Below are 22543 nucleotides of genomic sequence, written 5' to 3'. Positions count from 1 at the left end.
TTTTTGACACAATACCTAAAATTACTCATAACTTCACCCAAACCCATTAATAGAAAGATAATTTGCTTCAGCACATTCGAACTCACGTCTTCCTATATTTGCAACAATGTCCAAAGTGGTTCTATTTCATTATATTCCATCCAGATCCAATTCCATTTTTATATTGTCATCGACATGACATAAGAGATGTCCGTTCTAGTCTATCTTTTTCTATTTCTATATATGTATATGAAAAGTTCAAAAATCATCATATAATAATTCAAAAATAGAAAAGAAAAACAGGGAGGTTAATGATGACGATAATCAATTCGGTCATTATGGTCAAATAAAATATTAAATTTAATTATTATTCTAATTAATATTCGAATTATATAATAATAATTTTTTAATATTTTAAAATATATATAAATATCAATCGAATTAAAACTCAATATTATTAGATGTTTATTATTTTTTAATTTTTAATTTAATGTTACTAATTACTTTTATTTATTTTTGGTTACTAAGCAAATCATACTTTGATATACATTCATCATAAATCATAAATGTAAAGATTTAAAAAAAAATCTTATCTTATCGAAATGAATCAATCGTGTAAAAAAAAAAACCTTTGGAATCTTAAATTAATAAATCTTTTCTTACCAAAAACAAAATGAAGCCATTAAAGAGTTGGGGAAAGCTTAGTGGAAAACTTCTTACATACCAAAAAAATAAAATAAAAATAAAAACCTTTTTTTTCCTCATTAATTAATATATTAAAATTACATTTAAACTGAAAAAGATGGGTATATTAAGCATCAAATAAAAGAAGTGAAACAAGTGAAGCAGCCATGGAAGGGTTTAGAAGATCATCAACACTTGTTATTGTTCCAACAGTCCTTGTTTTGATTATTGTGTTATGTTTATGTTTATTTTCCTCAATGAACCCTAAAAACTTATCATCCACCAATTTTCTCTCTTCGTTTCCCGCCAAACAACCTTCCTTGCTTTCTGCAACAAGTGATCGTGATGTTGTCAGCCATGTCAAAGTAAGCTTCATATGTATGTATGTGCGTATGTATGTATGTATGTATGTGGATTATTTGACACTAATTCATTTGGTTTTTTGATGGGAGAGTAGAGGGTGAGTAATGTTGAAGCAGGTTTGGCCAAAGCACGAGCGGCAATAAGAGAAGCGATACGAACAAAGAGTTATACGTCGGACAGAGAGGAAACCTTCGTCCCCAGAGGCTCCGTTTATCGGAATCCGTACGGTTTCCATCAGTTAAGAAAAAAAAAACTTCAAACGTTTTATTTTGGCATAAAGATAAATGTAGTCCCTAATGTCTACTCATTTTATCATTTTGGTCCTCATCCTTTTTGGGTTCACATATGTATTTAGAAGTCACATAGAAATGGTGAAGAGATTCAAGATATGGACCTATAAAGAAGGAGAAAGGCCTTTAGTCCACAATGGGCCAATGAAAAACATATATGCAATCGAGGGCCAATTCATAGCCGAAATAGAGAGTCGAAAAAGCCCATTTAAGGCTCAAGATCCGAATGAGGCCCATGTGTTGTTCTTGCCGGTCAGCGTAGGGCACATTGTGAAATACATTTATATGCCAATCACTACATATGATCGTGATCGTTTGGTGAGGATCTTCACTGATTACATCAAAGTCGTGTCCCACAAATACCCATTTTGGAATAGGACCAATGGTGCTGATCATTTCATGCTGTCTTGCCATGATTGGGTACGTATGTTAATCATTTTATATCTATATAGATATTAAATAATCTCGTTATAGATTTTGATCATATCTACACTTTTTGATATAATGTTTAAAGTTACCCATATCCCTTTCTCAACTTATAATAGGAGAATATTATGTTTCAGCACACTCAAACTTACATCCTAATAATACTCATATCAATTGAACTAAGACTCAATCGACTTAATCAATTTATATATATACTAAAGACTAATTTTTTTAATATTTAAAATAAATGCGAATGATTTGATATTTTATGATTTTTGCTTTACTCTTAAAAATTGATTTAAAATATAATTTAAATATTAGATATATATATATAAATTTAAGTTATTAAACAAAAATTACATAATGAAAAGATGTATAGAAAAAAATACACAATTGATAACTAAATTAATAAATTAATCCGTACGATTTCAATAACATATTTAATATTTGTCTCATTTATCTATTAAATAAAGAAAATATTTTATATATAAAATTTAATTTTTAATAATTAAAAAAAAGTAAAATTTAAATTTTAGAGACTTGAAGTACATATTTCTATTTTCTTATATATATTGGATATTAAAAATTATATATAAAGACTTAATATTAAGAATAAATTAAAATTGGACTAATGGTTCACATATTTATATTTTTTTTGTAATATATGATTAATCAGTTATAACAAAGGTTATTAATATATATAATCTTTATTATATAAATTAGTATTCCATGTTGATATATTTTTATAAAAAAATTAGATTGAAATAATATTAATTTTAAACTTTAATTAATAAAAACACATGGCAAATAATCAGTATACCAAATGGTAAATTTTTAGGTGTGCCACATAAAAATTGTTTCCTTTTATTGTAACTTCAAATTGTTATTGTATATACACATTAATATTGTTCTTTTATGTGTTTAAGAATTTATAATTTCGCATTCATATTTGAATGTGGGTTGAATATATGAATATTTCATTTAAAAATGAGGGTAATTAATGGTTTTGATTTTTTTTTAGGCTTAAATTATAGCTTACATATCACTTTAAATCTGATATCAAGTATATTATATTAATTAAATTAAATCTGAATTCGTGTATAATAATCAAGTTTAAAGTTTGGATACTTGAATTCCGAGCTATCATACATATAACTTTGTTTGAGTGGCAACATTGTAGGCACCGGATATATCTATGAAGGACCCTCAACTTTACAAGAATTTAATAAAGGTCCTATGCAATGCCAATAGCTCCGAAGGATTCCATCCCAACAGAGACGTTACATTGCCGGAAATAAAGGTGCCTCCTCAAGGGTTCAGTGGTGAACGGCGGTTCATCCAACCGCCCGAAAACCGAACCATCCTGGCTTTCTTCGCCGGCGGTGGCCACGGAAACATCCGTAAAATCTTGCTTCACCATTGGAAGGACAAAGATGAGGAAGTCCAAGTCCACAAGTACCTTCCTGACGGCCAAGATTACAATGAATTGATGGGGAAGAGCAAGTATTGCTTGTGCCCGAGTGGGTTCGAAGTGGCGAGTCCTAGAGTGGTGGAGTCATTTTACGCCGGATGCGTGCCGGTGATCATTTCGGATAGTTACGTGCTGCCGTTTAGTGATGTGCTTGATTGGAGAGAATTCTCAGTTAAGATAGCGCCAGAGAAGATGACGGAGATTAAGAGGATACTGAAAGGGATACCGGAAAAGGAGTACCGGAAAATGCAGAAGAGGGTGGTGAAATTGAGACGGCATTTTGAGTTGAATAGACCGGCTAGACCTTTTGATATTCTTCATATGGTGCTTCATTCAATATGGCTTAGAAGGCTAAACACTATATTGTTATAATTTGGTCTTATGTGTATATATATATTTATATATTCTTCCATTTCATTGAGACAAATCAGTGTAGTTTAGAGCTACTAATTAGCTCTCAAATTCGAACATGCATGCATGCATTGATTTCATTAACAAAAATTCCGCAAAAACTATCAAAGATGTTACCATCCATGGCTTCAAATCTTCAATTTCAATGAATATGCACCTAATCGAATCCATGAACAGTCATCTCCCACTTCGAAAAAAAACAAAACAAAAAGAAGTACCAGCAAAACATCAAAAACACAAGGTGAGTGAACAGCAAGAATGTCCGAGTTAAAGATACAAGGGTTACATAAACATGCATGCAACGACAGCAAGGTTAATTTTTACTAGGGTTACACAGGGAGCCGAGACAAACCACATAAAACGGACATATCGAGCAACCATAACAGCCACAAGCTAAGCGATCGAATCACTTCCACAGTTTAACGAACTTGTCATGACTTGCGGAAGAAACCAACCTTGTCGCCGGTGATACAGCCAATGCAGCGATGAATCCTTCATGAGCCGATAATGTCATGGTCTTATTCTCCGACATATTCCATAGCTCCAAAGACTGAATCCGACATGGAAAGGGAGCATGTCATTGACAAATGACAAGTTAGTATATATAACACAAAATACAAGACTAAAAGAAAAAAATTACTTGCGTGGTAACAGCCAATAACGAGCCATGATTGAAACGAAGGATGGAAAACACAAGAGAGGAACTTTTTGCCATTACGGCTCAATCCGTGAACACATTCCCCTTCACTGCCTGACGCAAAGGACCAAACTCGGACAGAGTCCTCACTAACGGATGCTAGAAGCTCACCTGAAGGGTCCCAGCATACAAAATGGATCGATTAAGTATGTCCCTGCTTTTACAAATCGGAAGACAAAACATAAGTCGGTCGTGTTACAAAGGGAAAAATGCTTAAAATACTTATAAATGAGATCACTATTGTTGGATCTTTTCACTCGACTACTCAAGTCACCAGACAACAAACAACGGCTCGGCTAGCCTTATTTGGTTATCTTAATAAGAAGTTTTCAAACTACGCCGATCTAGTTGTAATATAATAAAACCTGAGTTAAAACCAAACCGAACACTAGAGTCCGAATAACCATGGCTATAATTGGCTAGTCCAAAAAATAAAAATATTTTTGTAGTAACCATTGGAATGCACGTTTGAGTCAGCTAGTTCCTTAGGATTTCTTTTATATAATTAATAATCCACGTAGACTAATTGACCTGTAATGAGTGCCGGTAAGTTTGAGTCTCGGTGTCCACTATAGATACAACATTCTCAGCAATTGCTGCAAGATATTTTCCGAGGCAAGGTTGAATTCTCAAATGGGGTGTATCAGGGGCCATACCACCCTGATTCACACAATGGAAACAATATCAATAGCTGTGCATCAACCTCAAAGAGAGATGCCTGAGTTCGATATAGATTTGCATTGCAATGAAATCCGAAGCAAGATCATACCTTGAAAGCTCTTGTACAGCTCCTGTTGTTGATACTCCAGTATCGTATTTCACCATCATCATCACAAGAGCAGATAAGATCATCCTTAGTTGGATGGAAGTCAAGTGACATAACATTACCAGAATGTCCCATATATGTACGAATCGAATAACCAGGCTGCAGTAAATTGAAAGACAGATCCATCAAACAGTATAGAAAGACTTTAGTAGCAAGCATTACAAAGAAAAAAGCAGAAACCAAACCAGTACCCTTTCGATCACTGTTTTGGAACATACTATACATCATCGATATGAAAATGCTAACACAGTACAGTACATGCATAAGGATTCAGCATAATGTCTAATTGTATTTTGATGACAAATTGACAACAGCATATGTCAATGCAGATTAAATGACAATATCATGAAAATAACCAGGACTAAAATTGAAAGGAAATGTCCACTAACACTGTCAGCATCCCAGACTCTGACGGTTTTGTCAAATGAAGATGTTGCAAGGCGTGACATGCTGGGACTGAAATTAACGAACATCAGTAATCAAACCTGAATCTTCTTCAAGCGTAGACTTCGGATTCGAAGTGTCCGTATATCATAATACAGCCTGCAATGCAAAAAAAAAAAAAATGTGCACATGATTGCACTCTTACCTAAAATTTCAAAAGAATGAAAATTTCCGGCTCCCCTCTTATAACTCACCTTTTTATCATGGCCACCAGTAGCTAGGAACTTTCCGTCTGACGAGAAATCACAGCAAATAACTTTGTTTCTGCTTGCTCGAACAGAATTTACTTCCATAAATGTGAAACCTGAAGTCAAAAAGCCAATAGAGTGAAACTACGATGTTTGAAAAAGATAAGCTACAATACAACAGTAGACTACTAGACTTTAACTATATCAAATCATAACAACCATACAAGTAATATTTATACACCTTAGTTACATCCATACATCGGCCAACAGCATCTATAGGATCAGTCTCATCATGGGATGAAAAAGACTCAACGTTATCGTCAAGAGGTCCATCCTCCACAAATCCATCCATTTTAGCCTGCAATTCAAGATCTTTATCTTCCCACTGTGACATGAGACATAAATGGTTTTTTGTTGTTGTTGTTGTTGAAAACTTGTAGGGTTGTGAGGAAGAAGAAGAGTGGATGAAAGAAAGAAAACACAGTGAATAAAATAAAAATAACTAAATATAACTTTTTTTTTCAGTGGAGCAAGCGGTTGAATCAAAGTGACTATGGAATCAAAGTTTAGGTAATACTTTTGATAAGGAAAAACAGTTTAGGTACTTAAATGGAAAAACTTCTATAGTTTAGGGTTAATTTTTCATTTAAGGTTTTCTAGTTAAATTTGAGCTCAAATTTAAAAAAAAAAGTTAAATTTGATCATCTATTCAAAAATTATCAAATTGTTATTTTTTAATTGAAATAGTGAATAAAATGTTAAATTTTTTAAATTTTTATGAATTTTTTGAATTTTGAGTCATTTTATTTTTTAAATATTTTTATAATTATTAAATTATTGTTAACGTGACATATAAGACAAATAGTATCCTGTTAGCATGAAACATACTTATATTACCACACAGATACTCCGCCAACATCATTAAAAAATTAATGTTTTAATTAATATTTCTGTTAGAAAAATGATTGGACTATTTTTTGAAAGGTTAATGGCTAAATTTAACCTTAAAAAAATAAGAGCCAAATTGACAAAAGAAATAAATTTTGAGGGTTAAATTTATCATTATACTTTTAATATATGATATATTATATAATAAAAAAAGCAATCAATTCATAAACAAATAAACTTATTTTGGTCACCCCAAAGTCCAAAGTTTTTTTTTTAAGTTGATCACCTAAAAAAGAAATTGATCAAATTAATTACTCTATCATTAAATGGTAACGAAAGATTAACTGGGCATTTGTATGTAAAAAAATTAGGGTGATTAAAATATAAACAATCTCTATTTAAAGTGACTGGTAAATTATTTACCCTAATTTTAAAGTGACTAACAATAAAATGCACCATTAATCAGGGGTTCAGAGTCAAGGGATTGGCAAGGGCCTCAATCCTTCCTACAATGCAAAATTTCCCTTTTAACCCATTTATAATTTTTAAAATTTTAAATTAGTATTTATAAAATTTCACTTTAGTCCCAAAATGATAAAAATTTGAATTAATAATTTAAAAATTATAAAAAGTAGATTATTAAAAGGGTGAAATTACATTTTATTATTATAAAAATATATAATTTAATTCTGACTAAAAAAAATTTTTGCTTCGCCTTTGTTGTCAATTTTATATTTACTATTTAATAGTAAAGTGATCAATTTAGTCTATTTTTATTTAGATTTAACAAATTAAAAAAATAACTGATAATTCGTTCCAATGCTAACCAAAGTGACTGCCATACCATTTTTATTTAATAGTGAAAAAAAAATTTCCCACTTTCAATTTTTCTTTTCTTACACTGTTGATCTTTTCAAAATGGGTAACTAAAAGAAAAATGTTTCAGCCTTACTTTGTGGATTTTTTGGATTTTTCATGATAATTCGTTTTATTTTCGAATTTTTTTATGTATTTTAGATTTTTAAATTTATTTTAATAAAATGAATTTTATTTTAAGACTTTGAGACATAAACTCTTTCTAATAAATATTTCTTCTAAGTTTTTAAATAAATAAAAAATAATTAAATATAAAATTAATTCTTAAACTTATCCACTTCTCCCAAATTGGTACTCATAACTTTTTTTTGTCTCAAATTAGTACCCAAACTTTTTTCCTTCAACTAATTTCTTTTACAGTTTTGTGTCTTTGAGTTAATTTTAAAAGATTGAGAAAAATAAAAGTTACTATCTTAGAATTTTTTTATGTTTCTATTTTCATTTTTATTTTTGTATATTTTCAATCTAATTTAGCTGATAAAAGTGAAAAGATCACAGAGAAAAACAAAATTGGCAAAAGAACCAAAGCAAACAATATATAAATGCTTAGGGTTAAATTTTTTAACATCAAAATTAAATTTAAAACAATATATAAAGTTTAAAGGTTAAATTTGCTATTATACCATTTTTAGATACTGCCCGTAATAGCTTGGTTCACAACAAAAATTACAAATAGTATGAAATTTTAATCATGATACAGAGATTATAAGATGTTTTGATTTTTTTTATACATAAACATTTTCGAGTTCGCCTCAGCAATTAACACCTAGGACATGGATTCTATATGAACCAATGGATCGTAACAAGTCGTTACTACTAGCAATGACTTCCTCTTAGAGTATGCGAGTAAATGAACAAAAATGAAAGTTCAAAAGCAAGGTTAAAAAACAACCCAATGATAAGAAATGATTTGGGAGTCAAAATCCAAAATGTACGAAAAATCTATTCCATTTTTCAATGTCAATGTCAAGAGTAAACCCTAAACACAGTAAAACCCTGAATTAGAACTACAATCTCAATTTCAAAGGTGGGCTTCAGCACTTTTACCAAAACAGTCAGCCTCACCAATGAAATATTAACCCTAGATATTTGGAAAAATGAATTTAAAAAGTTATGAAAAAAAACACTTATTATGTGAATTGAACTATATCATATGATACAAATCCTCTAAAAGGATTGTTGATCTACCCTGCTAACTAGCAACTGAATGATGAAGGCCACTTTGGGTTCTTTTTTTTCTTGAATTAGAACCCACCCACACACAAAAAAAAAAAAACATTAGGAGGATTTATTTGACTGTAGATTGCTTGAAAGGAACCTAACATGACTACAATGTTTTAACTTGGATAGAGCTTCTTGTGACTTACCGAGCACAAGATCGATGTAAATTGCGGTCATGGTGGCTTCAGTACTGTTGGGTAGTAGGGATAATGCTTGTGTTGTGAATTGGTGGGCACGATCTAGTTCGCCTTGTGTTGCGTACAAGGCGGCAAGATTTGCGTAAAGTGTTCCACATGCTTCTTCTGGCTTAAGAAACATGAATTCCTGCGTGCCCTCAGGGGAAGGGTTCTTGGCAGCTGTTGCTGCTGCTCCTCCTCCGTTTGGTTCTTCACAATCGATGGGTTTTTCTACTAGCCACTGCTCACAGTCTTCTTGACTGAATGGTGATTCAACCTTATTTGGGCCGGACAAATAAATGGACAAATGCTCCGCGGCTTCCTTAGGCTTGTTAAGCAAGCAGAGGGCCTCTGCTGCATAGACATGACCTAGAAAGATGTAGATTCTCGAACAACCAGGTAGTTCTAAGAGAGATCGTGCCGCTGAAAGAGCCTTCAATGGATTCTCCAGTTCTAACTCTATGTATGCCAGGTTAGCTAGAAGAGCTTGCTTCATCATCTGATTTTCTTTTCTGCAAATATCTGCAAAATAGGCAACGGAATTATGAATCATCTCCTGATTAGTTCCTGTCTTTGGCTCTTTCAAATCCCCATTCGAGTTAACCAGACCTATTGACAGAGTTGAAGGTTTGGAATCTATGCCAACTAAGCTCTTATGGTTTGGGTTCTTGGAAGACGCCCCATCACAAGATTCATTTTCCTCCAAGGATGAATTGGAAGGTAGAAGAGACTTTAAATGACTCGAATCAGAACAATTCAACAAGTGCAATGCATTATAGAGACACTGCCGAGCAAGGGGTAAGGAAAGCTTAGGCTCCTGATCACCACCTAAAGTCCAATCATCCTTTCCAACAGAATCTACAAGTCTGCTTCGTGATATTCCGTCATCAATCAGAAGTTTCCTCCACCTACCCTTTCCAATAACATCAACCCTAATTTCTGATCTGTTTGATGGAGGCCGACTTCCTTCTACAAGTCCTTTCTCTACAGCCATTAGACAGCATTCAGCAAGCCGAAGCCACAAGAGAGGTCTTTTGTAGAAAATCAAACTTGCCTTCTGGAAACAGCGTGCGGCAATTATTGGTTTCCCACAGGCCAAATATTGCAATCCGCAATTATATGTTATGTGGAGAGATTTATCCTGTGAGAATGTAAATAGCTTTAGAGGTTTCTTCTTCTGAAGAGATGAACAATTACTGAGGGCCTTGGAAAAGAACACTGCGGACGTATGATACTTCCCGAGTTTATAGAAAATGCAGCCAAGATTATTGTTAAACATGCTCGAAATTGCTGCATCTGTCATGTTAGTTGATGCCATCAACAACTTGATGGCTTTTCTGTGGTTTCCACGAGCATACTCAAGCTGGGCTTTCAAGAGGAGAGCTGTAGACGACTCTCTCCCTCGAGCAATATTCGTAGCATGCTTGACTTCACGCTTTGCTAGCTTTATATTTCGAGTTAGAAGCAGAAATCGGACCTTGTAAAGTTGCAGCTTAAGCTTCAAATCAACACCAAAGATAGATCTATCAACTGTGGTCCTAGGAAGTTCTTTTGGAGATGTAAGATCAGCAGACCGTGATAAGTTCTGTCCAGCAATATCCAGTGTTGAAAACATTTCATCCAGTGGGTCCTCTGATAGAGTTCTGGATAGTGGATTCTCGGAAGCCTTCACACTAGCAGCTAATTCCGGAGTAGAAACATCTGAGACCAATGAGCTGCTCGGAACTGAGGATAATTTTCCAACTAGATTCGTGGATTGTTGTAATAAAATGTTACCATTGTCCCCTTGGCTCACATTGCCAACACCAAATGCTTTTTCCAAATAATTGAACACATCCTGAGCATAATTAAAGTTGTTTTAGCATATTAAAAGATACAAACAATAATTGTAAATAAAACAAAATATGGTGAAACCTGCAACTAAAAACATGTAGGACAACAGTGGCCAGCATAAATATGATACACTGAAAGTTCCGTGATAGAGGCTGGGACCAACATTCAAAACAAAAAGAATTATCCATTACTTTTACGGACATTTTAAGCAGGGCTGGGAAAAAAAGACAAAGTAAGCATAAACAGTTTTTTGCCAAGTTAAGATATAAATATGATTGTTTGGAATGTGACGTTAAAAGTAGAAAAAAAATAAGTCATAAAATAAGAGCATTCACATATCATTTAAGACAAAGGTCACCAGCTGTTTCTTTTGTCCAATGAATTGTGACATATTTTATGCTTGCCTCAGCACCAAGCACTTTGAAACACTAATAACTAAAGAGGCATTTGCAGACAATTTCTGGATATTCAGCCAGAAAATGCTGAAAAGGTTTTAAGTGCTGCAAAATGGATGGAAACAAAGGAGAAAAGCGTGGTAAGAACAAGTGTTTAAATGAACATGTTCCTTATAATGCTACAATTATAGAAGAATTTGTACCTGAATTGCAGCAAAGTTTAGACATAGAATCTTCATATGGTATATTTAATAACAATTATAGTAGCAAAGGCACAATTTCAACCAAATTATAAAAATATCACGAGGAGAACATATTTTTATGGTTTTTTTCAATCCAATAAAACATTTCAAATCATCCAATCACGCCTGAACAAAACGAAGATGGTTACCTTTTTGATGGATGTGTCCAATGGAACAAAAGAACCTTTAAATAAATTAGTTCCCCTTATATATATGTTCTTAACTGGCAAGCACTTTGATATCCTCTAGCAACAGTGCTTGCTTAAAAGAATTGTGCAAACACAAGACAGAAGCTAGCTTTTATAATTTTATTCTTACAGTGATCTCTACAGTAATTGCAAGGAAAATTAGCAAGGAGTTTTTCAGTTTGGAAACAATTCTATGTAATTACAGCACAAATATTTAGAACTTACTGCAGATTTTGAAGCATCGCAGCTAGCTAGCAAAACATCCAGCAACAAGAGGCAGATATGAAGAGCTGTTGTCTGTAAATAAATAAAAAAGGGAACATTAATACAATCCAACAATAATTAAAAGAAAATTTAACGAAAAAGAAATATAAAGATAAGATACCTCATCTACTGGTTCAATATTTTTATATAGAGGTTCAAGAACTGATAATGCCTTTGCATATTCATGAAGGTGGAACCAAATAACTGCCTATAGATCAATTCAGAACAAATATGTTACTCCAAGACATCAATGAAAAGATTATTGCTTTTGAACTATGGAAAGTACAGAAAGAGGCATACTATGTTTAGAGAAATGACAGAGGTATCAAATTCAGCAGTATAAATAGTACTGGCACTATGTGAAGCAGAAACTTGACGTGTAGTTGAACTGCTTTCTTTTGAACCTGAAGTAACTTTATTTCCAACATCGCTACCAGACTCCACCTGTTCCTCAGATGCATGAGCAAGCTCCTCACTCCTCTTCTGAATCAATACATACAAATAAAACATATCATACTGCGTAAATCAATACAACAAAACTTTTATCTCCAGAGTTCAGACAGCAATCAAGCTCCTCAAAGTTATTTTTTCCTAGTTAGAGTAACTGGAAGAAAGAAAACAAATTAATGACAGGAACCTGATACTAGATGTGAAATACAAATACACAAAACAAAAGTGAGGCTCAAAAAGTCTCTGGACCAAATTAAATGGGGTCAGATACATAAAAAAATTTCCCCACTATATTTACCATGGTACATCATACTAAGGTTAATCATTGTTCAAATCGCCAAATTACTACCATAAATGACATCAGTTGATTGCAAAAAACAAACAGACACAAATGAGTTATGATTTAAGCAGAGCAGATTTGTTTCAGCAAAAACATTTCATTATAGTACTATAAGATAATATTTTTGTTTTTCCCTATCTTTTTAAAGTTTTCCCATAATATGTGTTGTAGTTCATCCCTCCACCCACCATCCAATCAGGGGAAATCCAGTATTGTCAAGGGTGTAAGATGCTATAATCCTTATAGTGCCTAAGGTGCAAGGTGCAAAAATAGCACCCACACAAGTGCAATATGGAGCTGTGCGCTTTTTATATTTGTGTATGAATTGTATATACTAAACTCTAAAGTGTGGTCAAGTTTATCTACAAAACATGCAATTTGTGTTGTCTGTATGCATAATTTCCTTATGGTCATTGTCTATTGTTGAATAGTCATTATGTTGCAAGTAAAATACATCTAATGAAAAAAGTTGAAAATTATAGAAATTAAAGTGAACTTCAATCAGGTGGGCCTTTTTAGGCCTATTGCCCTGCAAAAAAGCACACCTAGGCGCACCAGGAGTGCACCTGATCAAATGCCTCTTGCTCAAAAGGGGATTCAGGTGCTTTTGTTGTCTACCACTAAGGCACAGATGTGCCTAGGCACATACTTAGACAACACTGGGAGAAACAACACCTCAAAGTTATTAAAATTGATGAACAGATCAGGACTATCTTTCTTTTCAGAAGGTATAAGATTAATATTGAGAAATTTGGTGGGTGTGCACAGCCATTTAAAACCAGAGGAGGAGGAAGGGAGAGAACATTGTACCTTGATATTGTTAAGGACTTCAAGCATCTTCTTTGGATCAGAGCAACCATCCCGAAGAAACTCTGCTATTGCAATATTATGAAGAACCTGTTGAATCATCAATTGGTCCAAAAATATCTTAAAGACTGCACCAACAGAATGGATAAAATCATAATAGACGTCAAAGCCACTGCAGTGAAGCTTTGGTAACTAGCACATTTTGTATTTTATGAAAGAATTAGAACCCCTACAAACAGGTCCATAAGAATATCAACCATATACAAAATTCAGAACATAACTACAACCTTTTATAACCAGCATTTGATTAAGAAAGTACAATCACAATCAACCTCGTGAGATTAAAATCAGTTCTAATTTCACCAGGCATAGATAATTCATATAACCTCTAATTAGGTGTCAATAAGGCCTAAAGTTTCAACCAAAATAAAGTTTTCATCAAAAAGAAGACTGATGTTACCAGAGGTTCAATCTAAAAACCCTGCAGCAGCTAAACTTATTAATAGCGACACAAATTATGCACTATTTGATAAAGCTAAAAAATGCATTATGATAAATTAAATGCTGCACTCTACTACTGAATGTTAAAAGTACCAATTTGCACTATAGCAATTATATTTGTATGCTACCAAAACGATTACAAGAGACACCAACGATGCAGCTAAAATCTCCACAAGTGACTTCTATACATTTGCTACACGGTGATTAACTATAAGATAATTATCCTATATACTATACACCAGATAGTGCAGTTTAGAAACACCACAAGCAAGTTAACTGATTACAACGTATTAAAAATAGAACTATTAACTTGAATAGTGAAATTGCAAGATAATAATAATTAATAGTTATGGAGTCAACATTGGATTATTAAGTTAATTGTTTTATGGATTACACGATCAAAACAGTTGATAATCAAGTAGTAGTGAGCCAGAAAATACAGAACAAAACACTAGAAAACAAACTTCAAATTCCAACTTAAAATAAATAAATAAATGAAACAGAAAAGAGCTAAGGAATGAATGGAGGCAATTGCATCCCCTAACGAAACAAATTTTAAATTAACTCACCTTGGGATCACCTTCTTTCTTCGTCTTAAGCTCAGTCAAGACATCAACACACTCGGCGAGCTTTCTAGACTGGAAGTAAAGAGCAGCATCTTTAGCGAGTGCAGCAGTGACGGAAAGGACTCCGTCATCATCGCCTGCAGTGCCATCTCGATTCGGAACCAACGACGATGATGAATCTCGCGAATCCATGACCAGATCAGACCAATCGGACTGACTAATAAAATTGAAAATTAACAAGAGAAATCTGACTTCGAGTATTTAAAAAAAAAACTAGTTTCTTGTAACAAGAAAATGTCGTATACTTTCAATAAAATCTCATTTGGGAGAATCTTTTTCGTAAAAAATCGTCAAAAATATCGGAGAAATTGCGAAAGGGTACAATCGACGAACGTTATATGCAGAAATGAGAAAAAAAATGGAAACGAAAAGAACAAAAAATTAAACCTAGGCGACCGAATTGGGGAAGGAGGGTTTTTTTCCCGTTCTTTTTTGATTCTAAAAATGATTAAACTGACGAAGTGGGCAGTGATACGCTGGTCTGGTGGAGTATAAAAGATGATGAAGTTGCGTTTTATGATTTTATATTATAATAATATTCTTTTGGTACAATATAATTCAAGGGTCAATCATCACATTGGATCCTACATAGCTGGGATGTTTGATTAGATAAATTGAATCAAAAATCAATAACTTAAATATATAATTTAAATTGATAGTTTAACCAATTATCAATTTTTAATAGTTTTTATCTATTTTTATTTAATTAATATTGAATCGATAATTTAACTATCAATCAAAAAATTAAACCTTCGATCTATTCGACTAGAGATCTCTATGAGTCGGGCTGAAACTCGATTCTAGAAAAATTAAACCTAGGTCCAAGCTTAACCTGCCCAAAAAACTCATATCACTATTCAAAAATAATAATTATTAAAATATATTATTTTATATTAATATTTACATATACCAAGGAGGGAATTAATATGTGAAACTATCATACAACATCACTTAATAGAAAACAGTCATCCAACTCTTCTCAACATCTCCAACATGGCTTCCGAATCTTGAATGCCCTGACTGTCTTGCGACTCTTGGTTTCCCTGCGAAAAGTCGAGATTCGTATAAGTTCGGACCCCAGGACCGTGTCCATTGCAGTCCCTCTCCCTTCCTTGCTGCGCTCGTCTTACTTCCTTTTGATGCTCTGTTAGTTCCACTCTCTTTCGTTTTGAATTTGATGGTGGCTTATTGTTTTGGTTAGATCCGGGAATCATACCCTCCTCTGTTAACTCGACTCGTTTAGAGCTCTTCTGTGTTGGGGTGATCTTGCAACACCATGGGGTGGTGACGGTGTCATGTTCTAGCGTAGAGCATCTTGCCACAAATGATTTGCTTCTATTGTAGAGGCTTATTCTTCCATTTCTTGACAACCTGTGTAGAACATGAAGTAGATTTTGGGGGTATTCCAAGCTGATTTGCTTGCCATATGTGGAGTTCCAAAAGATTATGGTCGGATCAGAAACGGAGGTATTCGGATGATCCAGTGTTTTCTCGAGGAGGGATGCTTGAAGTCCGAGGAAAGAAGAATCGAAAGTTAGCAGTGGCTGACTCCTCTGTAAACAATTGAGGCTCTCAGCCCATAGGATTCCGAGTTGATCTTTGGCATTTTCATCCTTTATCTCTTGATGTGATAACCATTGAAGCAGCGGACCGGATATTATCTGCAGTATAAGTATCAGCCAATATTAAAACAACTAATGCCAATTCCATGAGATAAAACAGTTCAAGAAATAGAAGTCATGCTGAGGAGGCGAATAGAGCCAGGAAAAGCAAAATTTCCTTCCAATAAAAAGAGATTCGACGTTAAACTAGGACTTCAAACCATCATTTTTCATTCTGAATCATTATGTTGCTCAGATTTGGGCGAGTGTCAAATATGAGTATATGTCTAACAAGAGCATGTTCATTGTTCTAAGCTTTCCATGTATTTCGAGGACCCTTGGAGGATCATATTCTTATCTCCATGTCCAAATATGTGTCAAGCATGAGTGTCAAACACCAATACTCAAAGAAAAATGAAAAGGCAAAGCAGTATAATTGAAGCGTACGTACTTCTCTCATTCATGTGTTCCATCAGAATTTGTTAAAAGAAAATGAAAATAATACCTGCTCAACTTCAGAATTAAAAGGCTTACATCGATTTAAGTAATGTGGTTGTGCATTATGTTGGGTCTTTATAATTTATCAATATATTGAGAGCATAAAAGAAGTTTTCCTCAGCATGCTAGTGGTCAAATGATAAACATAAAGCAAAAATACAAACCTCAAAAAATGAAAGAATATCTTGCTTCGAGTGAAGGCAACTAATGAAGCATGTCAACGTAGAGAATACCCTGAAAAACCCACTCCCATAAGAGAAATATAAACATGTAAATGATTTATAAAAGAAAAATCTCGATAAGAAGAATAAATAAGCAAGAGGAATGATCTACCTTGAACTCACAAGACCAGAGGCTGGTTCCCTTCCCATGTTTACATACATGAATTTCATGACTCTGCAACATATTAAGCAACGAGGGAAAGCACCCTAGTCAGTAATAGTTTAGGGGGAAAAAATGTGCATCGTCTGCAACATATTAAGCAACGAGGGAAAGCACCCTAGTCAGTAATAGTTTAGGGGGAAAAAATGTGCATCGTTGATAATAGAATAAGCAACAAGCACAATTCTGATTTTGTCACAAAAAATTGGATAAACTACTTGGCTAAATTCAAGTGTAGATCATAGTCCGGTTGGATTATTCTAGTGTAGCCATTCCAGATTCGAACTTTTCATCCATAAAAATGATGCACTCTTTAATTTGAAAAGGAAAATCGGGATGGAAAACATGAGACAAAATCTCCCAAAAGAGCTATCTGAAGATCCAGCAAAATTGCTGAGAAATTCAACTACAAAAGAAGTTAGATTGTGAAGTTAGTGCAGGTTAATGAAGGCTTTAGGAACATCAACAGTTTTAAATGTTCTAATTTACCTGGAAGCAAATACGAAAATATTATTAATGCCACTGGATTCATTGCAGACGCCAACAAATTCTCTGCCGATTGTATCTGAAGCCAGTTTCTGTTCCAAAATACATACCAAAACCTTGCCAGAGAAAGAAAGGCAAGCAAGCTCCAGATCCTTGTAACCAAGCTCACTATTATACTGAAACATGCTACCGTTTCCACCGAAACATGAATTTAACATTGCACACAGATCATGACTGAAAGTGTTTGTAGCAGAAGACTTCAAGCATGCAACACAAACAGAACCATATAAGGACTTCCAAACCTCAATAGCCTGTTCAAGTTTTCTCTCTGATAAAACAAAAGATTCTTTCGGGGAATTGCTAGCTCTCAACAGGGTTATATCTTTCTTAGCACAAGAGAACAAAATGAATGGATATGATAAGAGATGGCATATGGCCCTATGAAACGAATTGTCAGAATCTGTTTTGAATAGAGAGAGATCCTTCATACCATCAATACAGCCATTCAGACATGTCACCATCACCATCCATATCTCCATGTACTTAAAACCCATGTGCGCATACAAAAAACCAACAGAAGCAAGAAAACTTTCCAGGGGATCATCAGAAGACAGTACAAACTTATAAAATCTTTGAAGCCTCTGTAAAATCAATTCCATCTCAGGTGTATTTAGAGTTAATTGAACCACCAAACCAAGGTAGAGTACAGTTAGATAGACCATAGGTGAAAACATATCCATAAAAGAACATCGATGCGGTATTTTTGAATGTTTAACTGAATCCAGACTGCCAACATAACTGATGTCTAAAGCCACCTTGTAAAGAGGGGATTCCATAATAGACGGTTCTAACTCCTCCATGGTGGCCTCTATTAAATAAAGGGAAGTATTAAATAAGTCACCACCACCATCTGAACTAGCATCTTCGCCTAATTTCTTCATGAAACTTAATATCGTGTTCAAACAGAACATAATGTTATCATAATTATTTGATGGATTTCTAAACTCCATTTGCACACCCTTTAAAACAAATCTAAATATCCTGACAGCTGCATCACACACTGATTTTTTACTTTCAGGGGCAGCTGTTGCTGTTGCCACATGAGTAATAATAATACTAATCATCTTTAAGTAGAAATCCAACTGACTAAGATCCCAAGGCAACCATTTAATAGGATATTGATTCCATGAATACCTGCCAGACCCAGGAATGAAGGTTCTAGCAGAAAGATGAAGGTTTACCTGGTTCTTTGGATCAGAGTTCAAATCTGAACACTTTGTTGATATACAATCTTCAAGCAAATCAAGGCAGAAATTCCATAACCGAATACTTTTACTATCTGGTCCTATCTTAAAAATTGCTTGAAACATAGGATCCAGTACCACGTTAATTACTGACGGAGAGTTGACGAAGATATCAAGTTTATGTAGAAGATAACACCATGTGTTTAGGCAGGACAAGAGAACAGAAACGTCACATTTACTTGAAATGATCCCTATTAGAGGTGCCACAGCGAGCTTTAAGCTTTTTGAAAATCCATTTAACACCAGTTCACTACTTTTTCCTGGTGACGTTTGCAATTGTTGAATTCTGTTCTTCTTGCAAGACAGTATTTGAGGATGAACCAGGGCATCAATAAGACCTTGCCAAGCAACCTGCAAAATTAAGACACAATCCTTGCAATGATGTTCAACAAGCCACAAATACTTCCAAAAAGAATTTATTTTAAAGCCATCAGTAAAAAGGCAATAAACACAGTTGCTTGATCCTGAAATACCCCAAATCATGCTTAAGGACACATAGCACATTAATATTATACAATTCAATCCCCTTCAAACTTTGAACATCTCAAAACTTGAAATTGGCCCAGTCACAAAAGAGCCAGCATATAGGAATTGGGCTGAACAATTATCTGCACATGTATTGTTTAGTTGTTCAACCCTAGAGTTAGACCTTCCTGATCTCTAGAAGAATTCAGTCCAAGATTTCTCATATTAAGCATCCACAAAGAATAAAAGAAGGGCAATCACTCATTCTTAAAACCAGTATTCTTAAGAACAAAGAGTCAAAAGGGGGGGGGAATCTGTCTATATCACATGCAATCACAAGTGAACTGTGAACCAACAAATCAAGAGAAGGAACACGTTTTTATTTGAGTTATATGGCTTTCTGAAAAAGATTGTCAAATAGACAGGATAGTTTAAATATGTCATAAGTCACGTAGCTGAATAGTGTTTCTTGTCCTGCTTCTTTACTCCCCAGTTTACTGATAAAATATTATTAGCATTTCAAAGAAAACATTTTAAAGTAAACTTTTATCAGTAATACCAGAGACGCAATCTGGACTTGTGGGTTGTGATCTGAAAATGTTTGCTCAAGAACTTTCAACATATCGTTCACCAGATGTCTATTCTTCAAGGCACCAGATCCTAGGAAGCAGATGAACCACCCCCACGCCTGGACAGTTTGAACCTTCATACCCTTGTCTAACCAGTCCTTCATCCCTGTCAGCAATTTTTCCCTCATGTCTTCAATAATAGCCTGCTTGAGAAAGATGAAGCACAGTGATCTAACATAATAGAATAATAATCATGCAATGTTGCAAAACACCTTGGAATAAGTTTTATGATATTATATCTTGAAACTGCAGGAAAGTGAACTGATGATATTTGACCTAAACATGTTGTCAGTTTTTTTAAATTAAACGAATTTGAAGCATAACATAAATGTTTTTGTAAATATGGAATGAATTAAAATTTGTGTTTATTCTTGTAAAATGCAGTTCAAGTGCAAACTAAAAGGCAGCTTTTATCATAAAAGCACACTCCACATATTCACTTCAAAAAATAGTTAATGGACCATAGTAAAGAATACAATGAAAAAAATTGGTCTAAAGTGCAAAAGCACAAAAAATATTAACCTCTGTCAATAAAGCATAAGGGGGAAAAATAACAAGATATGGGTAAAAATTTTCATGTCACTATGTAAAGCTTGTCATATGCACTCTTTGAATAAATAGGGCAACATTAGAAAAAAAATGTACGGTAAAAATGACAAGAGCAGTAGAACACAATACCAGTTAGATGTACCTTGGAAAGACTTATTGAAGGAGGAAGTATTGTAGGCCTAATTTTCAAAAGACACCTCTCAGACATATCCCGCTCTCTCTTATCAATGCTGAGAAGTCTTCTATATATAGGAGGAACCCATAAGTGTGATGATTCCCGCATCATTTCACTCATTTGGGCCGCTAACTTTGCCACAGCCTAATGCAGGTAACATTGATGAGTTAGTACATATGACAAACTCACTTAAAGTAGACCAAAAATTAGCCATCATGCTTTCAAGTTTGAACTAAAGTATCATGAATGCCATGCTGTTTCCCACAACAGATATCATCGATCATTCTGATACATTCTATGAAGGACAATTTACCTGCAAATCCAGGATGTTACCAAAATAATAAATAAGTACATGAGTCTCTTGACTAACTCTGCTAATAAATCAATGTAATACGAAAAACCTGCCTTGATGAATCATCAAACCACCAAAGAAATAACAATACCTGCATGGCCTCGAACGTTGTTGACAATGAACCAATAGGATTGTCAAGGGCATGAACAACCGCCTGCAACAATGTATCAAAGCAGGCAGCTAAAAGTGTCGCATCGAATTGTTGTATCGATATACACCACACGCCTAAGTTGCAAACTGACTGAAATTAAGAGATAAACAACTAAAAAGTTACTTAAAAAAAAGTGACAAAAGAGTTTAATAAAACAAAAAATTTGGAACCCTACCAAATACAATACCATTGTTCTAATGATAAATCATTTACCTTCATTTTTGTAAACGTGATGAGTTTAGCCAATGACTCTAAAACTCGTTTACCATCTTCAGCTATAACAGTAACAACATCAAAAACAAAAGGAACCAAATAAATCAACAATAAACTAAAACTTCAAAAATATTTAAAAATAAAAATAATTACCAGGAATTGTAGCAACGAGAGAAGGGTGATAGATCATAAATCCCAAGCACTTCAAAGCTTGAGCAGCTCTGCAATCAATATAAAAAATAGTATAAAATTATTCTTTTTTTAAGTTCAATTTGGGGAGGGGGGGAGGACTGGGATTAAGTTTTACATTTCTTCATCTTCATTATGGATATCGGAGACGATTGAATTAATAAGACATCGAGAACTTTGAATTAGGGCTTGGATTGAAGGAGGACTGTCACTGGACTGTTCTTGGAAGTGTAAAAGAGTTGAATAACCTAACGATTGGTCTGTTTTTGAATTAGATGATATAAAAATTTTGATTTCTTCAATCTGATTGCTGATGATACTCGACATTGTCAAAACGATTGTCGATTGTGAAATCGAAGGAGGTGAGAAAAGTAAAAATAAACCCTAAAAGGTTACTATTTGGGGATTTTTACACTCACTTCAATTTTCGCGCCAAATGGTGGTACTGTGTTGGCGCGACAGGCAATGGACTTCTTGGGATGCGAATTTCAATTGGTCTAATTTTGAATTTTATCCTTTTACTATACCAATATTAAAAATTTAGTCTCAATATTTAATTTGTCATAATTAGGTCTTTATATTTTACAAAACTGATAAATCAGTCCAATTGTTAGTAAATGCATGGACTAAACTATTGATTTTTACTAATTTGATGTATATAAATTGTTGAATTACTTATTTTTTCCACTTCTTAGTAAATAAACTGTTGATTTGTTTATTTCAAGTCATTAATTTTATAGCAAGGTTTAATAATGTTACCTAATTAAATTAACTTCACGATTTTTATAAAAATATGAGGATCAAATTCTAACAAATTAAAGTGAATAGACTGATTTCTTGATTTTCTTAAAGTAAAGAGATGAAATCTAGAATTAAACCATTTGAATTATAAGTTGTAGACAGCAAATTCATCAGACTTTTCTAATTTATTTATTTATAATTGGTATGTTAGAATCAAATATAT

At 33.7% G+C, this 22543-nt stretch overlaps 3 protein-coding genes and 1 pseudogene across 5 annotated transcripts; 1 reads left to right on the top strand and 3 right to left on the bottom strand.

The window, feature by feature from the left end:
• Positions 1-1260: 1260 nt before the first annotated feature.
• On the top strand, positions 1261-3585 carry LOC121212354 (probable glycosyltransferase At5g11130). The gene is made up of 2 exons (XM_041084825.1): positions 1261-1736; positions 2923-3585. The coding sequence occupies exons 1-2, from the start codon at positions 1323-1325 to the stop codon at positions 3583-3585; spliced, it is 1077 nt and encodes a 358-aa protein (XP_040940759.1). The 5' UTR covers positions 1261-1322.
• A 90-nt stretch (positions 3586-3675) lies between these two features.
• On the bottom strand, positions 3676-6305 carry LOC121212590 (transcriptional corepressor LEUNIG-like; annotated as a pseudogene).
• Positions 6306-8240: 1935 nt separating this feature from the next.
• Positions 8241-15054, bottom strand: LOC121212589 (CCR4-NOT transcription complex subunit 10). Of its 3 annotated transcripts, XM_041085679.1 has the most exons (7): positions 14530-15054; positions 13463-13549; positions 12163-12345; positions 11984-12070; positions 11824-11895; positions 10418-10777; positions 8467-10081 (listed from the first exon to the last, which is right to left on the bottom strand). In XM_041085679.1, the coding sequence occupies exons 1-7, from the start codon at positions 14716-14718 to the stop codon at positions 8822-8824; spliced, it is 2238 nt and encodes a 745-aa protein (XP_040941613.1). In that variant the 5' UTR covers positions 14719-15054; the 3' UTR covers positions 8467-8821. The 3 variants fall into 3 exon arrangements, with proteins under 3 accessions (XP_040941612.1, XP_040941613.1, XP_040941611.1); XM_041085678.1 differs by having other exon boundaries at positions 8241-10777; positions 12163-12342; XM_041085677.1 differs by having other exon boundaries at positions 8467-10777.
• Positions 15055-15431: 377 nt separating this feature from the next.
• LOC121212588 (uncharacterized) lies at positions 15432-22004 on the bottom strand. Its single transcript, XM_041085676.1, has 10 exons — positions 21698-22004; positions 21544-21611; positions 21391-21452; positions 21118-21267; positions 20642-20818; positions 19881-20093; positions 17556-19207; positions 17019-17081; positions 16850-16919; positions 15432-16247 (listed from the first exon to the last, which is right to left on the bottom strand). Exons 1-10 carry the CDS (start codon positions 21904-21906, stop codon positions 15552-15554), a joined length of 3360 nt encoding a protein of 1119 aa, XP_040941610.1. The 5' UTR covers positions 21907-22004; the 3' UTR covers positions 15432-15551.
• Between the last annotated feature and the right edge of the window lie 539 nt (positions 22005-22543).

The sequence above is a fragment of the Gossypium hirsutum genome, chromosome A13 (genome assembly GCF_007990345.1).
Source record: "Gossypium hirsutum isolate 1008001.06 chromosome A13, Gossypium_hirsutum_v2.1, whole genome shotgun sequence".
NCBI lineage: Eukaryota > Viridiplantae > Streptophyta > Magnoliopsida > Malvales > Malvaceae > Gossypium > Gossypium hirsutum.
Note: the sequence above shows the minus strand (reverse complement) of the source record. Positions and strands in the feature narration are given on the sequence as shown.